Source organism: Telopea speciosissima, chromosome 5 (genome assembly GCF_018873765.1).
Source record: "Telopea speciosissima isolate NSW1024214 ecotype Mountain lineage chromosome 5, Tspe_v1, whole genome shotgun sequence".
NCBI classification, from domain to species: domain Eukaryota; kingdom Viridiplantae; phylum Streptophyta; class Magnoliopsida; order Proteales; family Proteaceae; genus Telopea; species Telopea speciosissima.
Genome location: NC_057920.1, coordinates 24,279,976 through 24,290,449, shown reverse-complemented (window position 1 = coordinate 24,290,449; position 10,474 = coordinate 24,279,976). Strand labels below are relative to the sequence as shown.

The window sequence follows — 10,474 nt, the reverse complement described above, 5'->3', positions numbered from 1 at the left end:
GGTGATGTGGCAGGCCGCATGCCACATAAGGCAATGCTACCAGGCCACACCTGGCCAGGGCCAATCGGCCTGGTAGTTTAGCACAAGGGCCAAATGGCCATAGCCGGCTGGGCACAAGTGCACTGCAGCACCAGGCATCGCATGTGGCATGAGCCCAATCCAATGCACTTGGTTTCCCGTAAATCTAGGCCCCTGTGTATGGTTGCTCATGTCGGGCTAGCCTTGGTCACAAGGCACAAAGCCTTTGAGTACTTTAATCAAACAGATGTGAGGGATTATAGGACTTCGAAAAATTTCGGAGGATTTTGAAAAAGTTACATTTGTGAATTCATTTGTTTATCAGGGGTTATATGCAATATTCCAAAATCGGCAGGGGCTATAAGAAATTGATAAATGGTGTGGGGAGTTGGAAGCAATTAAAAGGAAATTCATTGTGATTCCAAATGGTGTTCGAGAATGAGCCACACAAGCAAATGTTTCGATCGGGCGAAGAAGGTAATAGTTTGCTTAGATGGAAGGACTTTATTTGGCTTGAGGCCTCTGATTGGTCTGTGCAGTAATGCTCCCATGAGTCGTGCCTCATAGAGAAACATCGTAGCGTGGGATTCCTTCGCTTGAGCTAAGAGTGGTTGCGCAGAAATTCCATCATACGCAATGCTTCTCCAAGCTTGAGTCTTGCAATACATTGTATTATGCTGTGCGATGGTATACGTTAAAGAAAATAACAGATTTAATATCCCAAAATTCTAAGTATAGAATTTTGAAATTTTATAGGATTCAGAGGCGTTTAAAGATTATTCTTTCACGATTGCCATACAAGATTTGAGAGGTTTCGGATATCAAGATAAGTTATAATATAAATTATAACTTAAACTCATGCGTATTTTAATGTTATGTTTGTTTCTTGCTAATTTGTATACACTATTCTACCTTCAAAATTATACTCCATGAAATAAATGAGTGTAATAATATATGGGATATTATTTTATCTTTTATGGTATAGGCCCTACCATTTATAAATTTAATGACAAGAAGTATGCATTATGATCATATGAGTAAATTAATATATATTTATATAAGTCTATGCACTATGTTAATAGTGACAATTAATCAAAGGGTCTTGAGTATAAAGTTGAGTTGGGCTCATGTTAGTTTATGAGTTTAACCATGAGCTGAACCAATATGGTTCAAGTGGAGATCAATTAGAGTCTTGTTAAAGGCTAGAAAAGGCCTATGTATTAAAGATACTTATACTCAACAAATTCTTTTGAGAAGAAAATAGAGAGAGAGAGAGAGAGAGAGAGAGAGAGAGAGAGAGAGAAGTGTTAGAATTATATTTGGAATATAATTCCATATTACCTATTATGGACTAATATTAAATAAAGTAAAACTCAGGCTAACTATGGTATTGGTCTAATTAAGGGGGTCTCATTGAGTTATATTAGAAGTCGATGTGGGTCGGCTTTAGTGTGGGCGAGATAGATTCCTATTTGGATGTGATGAGCCGACCCTATAGGAATTATTATATAAGGAGAGCTAGGTCCCCCTCTACCCATAACAACTAATTATTCTCAATCTCTATTGAGGAGTGCATTCTGACAGAGAGGGAGATATTTAGTGTTCATCATCTCTGCATACGGTATTCTCATCAAGCCGACTATTTTGGGAATAGAGGGGAAGCACCTAGATCTTGTTCTTTATTTTCCATTGCGATCATCGTCATATCATGGATGCGAAACAAGGTTGGTGGTTTTATCGCTGTTTTCTATTATTTATTTGGTTGTCTTCTTGAACGCCCTATGGAGATCCTGGCTTTTGGGATTTTATCCCTATTCGGATCGATTTAATCTAACAGGAAGAACTGCTAATTCCAGGTGACGAATCCATGAGAAATTGAAGGATTTGGTTGTGATTTGAGAGGGAAAAATGAACCGGCTACTTGTTTGAGTGATTTGGACATCTCACCTTCAACCACCATAAGTTTGAAGGAGATTTGAAGGTAAAAACACTTTGAAACTGTTTTGGTTTTTAGCTTAGGACTTAGATGATGATATTGGTGAGCAAGAGGAGTATTTTGCTTAGCGATGTAACTTATTGCAGCCTTGCTTTTGAGAGAATCAAAGGGAATGAAGAATTTCTCAACTAGAGTTTGGGTGTGAGAGTTTTTAAGGTGAGATTCTTCTATATCAAGGTTGAATTAGGGTTTTCTTGCTTGATTTATAATTTTAAGCATGTTGCATGGTAAAGTTTGAGTGCAAAATGTGTGTGAATCTCGTGCATAAGGATTTGGAGTGAAAACCCCCTCAAAATTTTCAGTTTTTTGGGTAGAACTGCTCTCTCGAGTAGGCACTGTAGCACAACCGGCTAGCCGGCAAACATAACTGGCGATTGTGGGGTTAAGGGGAGGTTTGGGGGAAACCAGACCTCAAGGTATGAATGATAAGGATTCACCTCCTAGATTATGGTCTAGAACCCATGCTAAAAATAAAACAAAATGACTCCAATTAGAACTGATCCAATCCAAAGATTAGGGTCCGTGTCAGACTACGGCCTGGAGAAGATGTTAGGCATCCCAGTCCACCTGATAAAACTAGACTTCTGCCATTGTTGTATGTTTTTGATTGAGCCTAGATTAATATAAACAGAAATGCTAGGAAATCACAAACAAAATTGCAAAAGAGGATGGATGGATGCCATACCTTGAGCAAAAGTTACTGTACTCTCCACAAAGTGGGATACACTATCATTCTCTCTCTTAATGCACATCTCATCTCATGTCGTCGATCACGCAGCCAAGTATCATTGTACCCTCCATCCCATAACTTCCCTCGTTGGATGAGATACACCATGAATACCATCTCATCCCATAACTTCTCCTGATGGATGAGGCATACGACTTATATTATCCCTCTCATCCCATAACTTCCCTCGCCGGATGAAGAAACCTCCTGGCCATTTCCCATACACATTTCCCATCATCGCCATACTCACATCCCAAGTGAGATGGCTCACAATGACGTTCATAACAAGTATGATTAACACGTGCAAGTAATCTCACATCACATTAGTTATAAATAGAAATCACATAAATCATCACACTTGATTTGTTTTCCCCACTTTCACATTATTCTCACAACAATATTAATATTCACAACTTATCTCAACTATTCCATATAACAGGGTACACACCATTCACATTTCACATTTCATTCAGTACACTATTGTTACAACACATGCTATTCAACAATTTCATATCCCATGTCACCACATTCGTTATCCTATCAAATCATATTATAAGTTCCATTATCAACCTGTTATTCTATTATAACAAGTTATTTATATAAGCATATCTGCACACAATATTGGAAAGATAATATAAGAGTAGGATCCATTCACATGGGTTTCATTGAAACACTCGCGTCATGATCATCTATCCATAAAAGAGGTTAGAAGTTAGAGTCCTCATAGGTATCATTGTGAGGGCAAACGACATGGTGGTAGATCGCCATGTCATCCACCTCATCCCTCTTCGGGGAAGAGAGAGGTGAATCGAATGTAAGAGTTGCCACCTAGAAGGGGGTCGAGGACCCGAATGTAAATATAATGACTCTCATGCAACGCCCTTTGGGGACTGATGCTCCGTTAGTCCGGGTATGGGTCAAGTTACGGTGCGGGGAAGGTATTAGGCACCCTAGTCCACCCGAACTTGCCGATCTTCCTATTACTTGGCTAGGCAGGGTTATAAGATGATTTTGGGTGAGAATATAAAATATAGGAAAGGAGAAAAATAAAGGTAAAATACAAGGGGAGGTAAGGAAATATACATGGAAGCTTTGGCTGCTTTGAAAGGGTTAGTACACATAATGTAAAGAAAATAAAAGCTACATCATGTGAAGCATACAAATGGTGACAATATCAAGGCTAAGATAGATATGATGAAACTATGGTGAATAAAAGAGGTTTCCCGTACAAAGACTGAGCTTGAAACTATGCTTGATGCAATGGAGGTGGAGGGATTCTCAGAGGCGTTGTTTGACAAGGAGACGCAGGCTCGAAAGGAACATAACAATGCAGTAGTGCTGCAAGAGAAACTGTGGAGAGAAAAATCAAGAGATAAGTGGATCAGGTATGGAGATAGATGCACCAGGTATTTCCATCAGTCCGCTAAAATTAGAAGTACTAGGAATACTTTGCATGAAATCAGGAAGGAAGATGGCATGATCCTTTTAGAGCCAAGTGAGATAGGTAACTGTATGGTTTCCCACTTTGAGGAGTTTTACAAAAAAGGGGAGGCAATCAAGCAGCCAAGATTGTTGAATGTTATACTTTCATTAGTCACTGCAGATGACAATGAAATGCTAGAAAAGATTCCTACACAAGAGGAGATTAGAAAGGCAATGTTCGAGCTTGACCCGGCCAAGGCGCCAGGACCGACGGGTTTCCAGGTACCTTCTTCGAGTTTGTTGGAGTGAGGTAGGTGTGGATGTTTGTAGGGGGGTACAAAATTTTTTTAAGGAGGGGGTGATAACGAAGGGTGTCAATAGCAATTTGTTAAGCCTAATCTCTAAAGTGGATAATGCAAATAGGGTGGGCCAATTTTGATCAATCTGCTTAGGTAATTTCATATTTAAGTTGATTCCAAAAATAATGGCAACGTGGAGCATTCCAACAGGGCAAGGTGATATTTGAAAATATTGGTGTGGCCTCTGAATTAACAAATCTTATGAACATTAAGTGCAGGGGAGGAGGTCTAAGCATGAAGTTGGACATCCAGAAAGCTTTTGACACACTAGATTGGGAATTCTTGTTTGAGGTGCTCAGCAAATTTGGTTTCTCGGCATTATGGATCTCATGGGTGCATCAAATCATGCTCTCAGCAAGAATTTCTGTATTAATTAATGGAGGCCCTGTTGGTTTCTTTGGCATGGAAAGAGGTCTGAAGCAAGGAGATCCCCTTTCCCCCTTACTGTTCACAATAGCAGAAGAGGTTTTATGTTGTGGCCTTGCTGCTCTAAGCAATTCGGGTGGATTAAAGTCGCTTCCAGGTCCTCGCCAGGTATCAACCCCCACCCATTTACTTTATGCAGATGACCTTTTCATTTTTATGAAAACAGATCTGCGTGATGTAAAGAGAGTAATGAGGTTCCTAAAGGAATAAGGAGAATATTCAGGTCAAAAAATAAATTTGACAAAAAGTAAGGCGTTTTTGGGCAGCAGCATTTCGATGGTTCGCAGGCAGCGGCTGAAAGCAACTTTGGGAGTACCATTATGCAGTTTCCCCACAAGATACTTGGGCGTTGATCTTATAAGAGGGTGAGTTAAAAAGGACTTATTTTTGCCTCTGATTAACCATTTCAAAAAAAGACTTTTTGCGCGGAAGGGACTATTACTTTCTATGGCTGGGCGGGTTGAGCTTGTTTGATCGGTCATGTGCAGCATTCCCATTCACAATTTTTCTATCTATCTATGGCCGGCTTCAACCATAGAAATTTTAGAATGTTGGAATCGTAACTTCATATGGTCAGGAGAATCAGAGAAAGCTAAGGAAGTCACGGTTCGATAGGACTCGCTATGCAAACCCAAGTAGGAAGGAAGACTTGGCATTAGAAGGATGTAGGATATTAACTTGGCTTTAATTGCTAAATTCGCATGGGCCATAAAAACAGGAAAATCAGATTTTGCTGAATTTCTAAGAGGAAGATTGATGAACGTTGATGGCTCTCTGAGAAGGCAGGTTGGATCGTCAATCCTTCCAGGGCTGAGAAGGATATGGAGTTTCATTCAATCTGCGGAGCGATGGGTGGTGGGGGATGGATCTACAATAAGCTTTTGGTATGACAAGTGGTTTGGTGACAAAAGCATAGAGTATTTACTTCAACCAAATCAGATTCCAAGAGGACTATCAGCCACGGTAGCAGAATTCTTAGAGGGGGGGACGCTTGATTTTCCACGGGTGGGGTGCACAGCTCTTCAAAATATTTTAACAGGTATTAGGGAGCGGGGTATCACTAGTTCAAATAGAAATGACACTTGGCTGTGGGCATATTCAATGAGTGGTTAGTTTACGGTGAAAACAGAGTGGGAAGAAATAAGAACAAAAGCTGAACCAATAGCTTGGCCAAGAGATATATGGCGCAGACAGTTACACCCCCAAATATCAATTTTTGGATGGTGATTGATGCATAATGCACTTCCAACGGATGACAGGGTGAGCTGAAGAGTAGTCCCTATAGTGTCTAGATGTGAACTATGTCATTCTGAAACGGAGTCAAGGCTGCACATTTTCATAAATTGCAACTTCTCACAACAAGTATGGAGCGAAATTCTATCCCTGTTCAAAGAGAGATGGAGTGGATTCCCTTCCATGGAGCTGTTCTTCTCATGGTGGCGCAGGAAAACGAAGGTAGTTACACTTCCAAATATATGGAGAGTCTTTATAACAATCACATGTCGACAAATCTGATTAGAAAAAAATTTGAGAAGGTATGATGGCTTAATTAACTCCCCTAAGCATATTGTTATGAAATGCTTAAGAGAAGTATCAGAAGGCACCCGAATTAGTGGCATACCAGTGAAGTCGGTTCAAGACCTGGTATTGGCACGGGCAATGCATGCTACAATTGCTATACCTCAGCCCAAAAGAATTATTGAACTGAAGTGGAAAGAGCCTCCAGTGGGTTGGTGTAAATTAAATATAGATGGATCATCCCTGGGAAACCCAGGATCTTCAGGGTCGGGAGGGATTTTTTGAAACCATCAAGGTGCAGTGATCAAATGCTTTGCCTCTTTTCAAGGAATTGGTACAAATTATTATGCTGAAATGGAGGCCTTCTTTATTGGCATCAAAGAGGCTAAGAAGCTTAAGATTAGGAACTTATGGGTGGAAAGTGATTCAGCATCTGTAGTATTAGCTATTCTCACTTCTAAGCCGCTAGGGAAGTTCCTGCAGGCTTGGTGGGATGCAAAAGATTATCTAAACACCATACAATGACGAGTGACCCATTGTTTCAGAGAAGGAAATGGGCCTGCAGATGCACTAGCAACTAAAGCAGCAATCTCCAAATCATCATGGACCTGGAGCACAACGCCAAACTTCATTTCATATATGGTCACCTGGGAAGCAATGGGACGTCCACATTACAAATTCTTGTAATCCCTGTGTAGCTATTTTTTTCAGTACTCTACTGTAACCATTACCACTATTTTACCTTACTATCATTCAATACATTGTTGATCTTTAGCAAAAAAAAAAGAACTAAGAAACTAGAAAACATGTGAACGTGATGTCCTTTAAAATACCGGTCGGCATTTTTTGGGCAACATGACAAATTCATCCATACCTGTCCCTCCTGAGATTTCCTTAGAAGGATACCGGGAGCCTGGAGGACAACAACTGAGAACCAACACGTGACTTACTTGCTATTTAATAAATGGGCCCAACACTTCAAACATCCAACTAAATTTCTGGGGTGGCCCAACGTGATCAATGGCCGGCCCACTTTCTTTAACAATCACAGAGAGACTCATTCCCCCCCTTCACAGCTCACTAACTCACTTAACTTGTTTTATGAGTTCATCTAATATCAGAAAATTGAGCAATCTCCGCTGCCACGCCTATGTTCTAGTCTGAACCTGACTACCCTTTACTCTCCAGTCTTCTTTGACCTTCTGGACCTAACATTAATAGAGGTTGTTTGAAAAATTGACTCGGCCGGTTAGAATTGGAATCAGTAGATCGATATGCAGATCCTGTTTTGTATCACTCCAATTCAATCAACCAGTTCCGTCTGATTACCATCGGATCCGATCTATATCAGAATTTACTGGAACCGAATCGGGACCTATCCGGATTTGGTTCCTTTTTTTGTTTTTGTGTTTTTTGAGAAAAGTTTCCTATAGAAGATTGTAGCACCCACGGCCAGATCCAATGGGAACGAAATGACTAGCCACCCCCATGAAAGGCAGAAATGTCTACCTCGTTGATGCCCCGTGCGTGTTCTCATTGGGCCCCCAAATGCACTCTCATTGACTTTGCTCAAAGGAAGAGTCCCCCCCCCCCCCCCCACCATCATAGTTCGTAATCTCGGATTGGATTGCCCAGTTTTGGCTGGATCAGATTGGTATCGGCTGAAACCGATCTGATCCACTTGTACGAACAAGGGTAAAAAGATAAAAAAATTGGATTTTTTTATAAGAAAACAAGAGTAAAAGTGTCATATTTGCAGTTTGGCCGATCCTAATCCACAGAGACCTCTTCCCCCCCCCCTTTGTTTTTTTTTTTCTATTTTTTATCCTGGACCCTCTTCTGATCTCTCTCTAAGTCTCTTTCCAAGACCTTCTCTATACCCAAAAAACAAAAGAGAGGTTTCTGCATTAATTCTACTTTCAACTGTTCCAACTCCCCACCACCATTAAGGCACCAAATTAACATAAAATTGCCAAATCTAAAGTTAAAACACATGGACAGATTATATCTATCAATAAACAGAATCAAACACAAAGATTTTAATCAACTGTACATAGCAGAAACAGCCAAAACACTAATCTCTTAAACAAAAGGGGGAAAATGTAAGAAAATGATGAAAGAAAAGATTAAAGTTAAAATTCCTAACCACAGAAAAAAAAAACGTAAATTTATCAGAAGTTCCTCTAATATCACACCCTTTCCCCCCAAAAGAATTGATCACATCTCTACAAGCCTAACCATTAATGCTCATCTGCCTTGCTAAGGTGCGCCTCTTCATGAACCAACATTGACCCTTTTGCTTCTGTTGCTATCTCCATAACAGACCCTTCACTGATCTTATTATCAGCTTTCTTGGAAAGATTGTATGGCCTCTTTAGACCTAAAAACTCCTTCCACTTGATGGAACTACTCTTAGAGGATCTTGGAGATACACCTTCATCATCATCATCATCATCAATGAGGAGCTCCTCTCTTAGTGTCATTTTCTGCAATTGGTTGGTGCAGTTATCCTTGGAGGGTAACAACCTACCCCTAAAGAAGAGCTCGTCTGCACTCATCATGGAATTGTTGGTGACAGAGAATTCAAAGTCTGATGATGCAACAGCAGGTGCTTCTCTGGGGCTTCGTTGATGATCATGCTTCATTATTTGTTGTTGGGCATCAACGAAACCGTTTGAGAAGGAGATTCTTGGGCTCATGGGAGGATATAGACCCTGTTGGTGATCTGTGTTGAACATGTCTAGGCATGCCATGGGAAGAACCCAACACCACACACACACACACTCTCCAATTTTCCACTTCTAAGTTCTAACCCTCTCTTTTTCCCCTCTCTCTTGCACTGGCTTACTACCCACCACTGGATGCTTATATTTACATGACCAGGAGTGGGAGCTGGAGTTTGTATGTATATATTATAAAAATGTTGTAGGGTTGGGGTTATGTTATGTTACGTTATGGTGTCATGTCATGTCATGTCATGTGTGCTTCAGTTCTGGCCAACATCTTGGATTTGTCGTATTTGCCTGTGACTACAAGTTCAACTAGTCTACCAAATCAACCTGATAGGATTGGGACACTTTGTTAGGTATTTTGATGGATACATTAAAAACTTGATGGAACATGGTAAATCGGCCTTTTTAGTCTAGGCAATTCTCGATCTAGCGGTAGGTGGATCATTTTATCTTAGGATTTTTGCCTAGCAATAGGTAGCCTTCTCTTAAGTAGTCTTTTCTATGACTCAAAAACGTGATGTGGTGCCTAATTTTGATACCAAATATTAGGTATTTGATCAATATGCTTCAAAATTGATTGATTGTGTTGAATCAAGCCCTTTAACCCATCCCAGATTAGGATAATCAAATCTAACGCTTATACACTAAATCGAGTCTCATTGGATACATAACAGATGTATGTTATTATACACGTACAATGTACATGTATCTATCTATCTATATATATATATATATATATATATCTGTGTGTGTGTGTGTGTGTGGATAAGATTTCAATCAATGCACCGTTTGCAACAATATTCTGTCTTCTTAATGAATTTGATTATTAGAAGATGTGGATCTTATCTACTTAATCGCCACAATTAAATAATCATCATTTAGCTCACCTTTTAATCATGGTTATAGTGCACGGTATCAGATTGGGTATCGATCACTTGTGAAACCAATATGATATCGATACAGTATCGAAACAGATCAATCATATCAGACAAAATTATTCCTGAATCTCCTTAAAAATGAATTTTTTAACCATTTTACCCCTTGTTCATATCGTGTCATTGATACAGTATTGACACAGTATCAAGATGGTACATAAAAAACCGGTATCGAGTGATACGAAACCGATACTTGAACCATGCCTTTAATATTATGACTTCTATAGACTGATGAAGACATAAGATTATAGTAGGACTATAAGTGATCCTAGTCTCACTCAGTGTATTTATGTATGTGAACAAGAGTCTTACATCCATATATGCATGCATGGACATAGGTG

The 10,474-nt window shown here is 39.8% G+C and overlaps 1 protein-coding gene across 1 annotated transcript; it reads right to left on the bottom strand.

Annotated features, from left to right (window-relative positions):
• Positions 1–8,706: 8,706 nt before the first annotated feature.
• LOC122662892 lies at positions 8,707–9,204 on the bottom strand. Its single transcript, XM_043858596.1, has one exon. The coding sequence runs from the start codon at positions 9,202–9,204 to the stop codon at positions 8,707–8,709; it is 498 nt and encodes a 165-aa protein (XP_043714531.1).
• Positions 9,205–10,474: the final 1,270 nt, after the last annotated feature.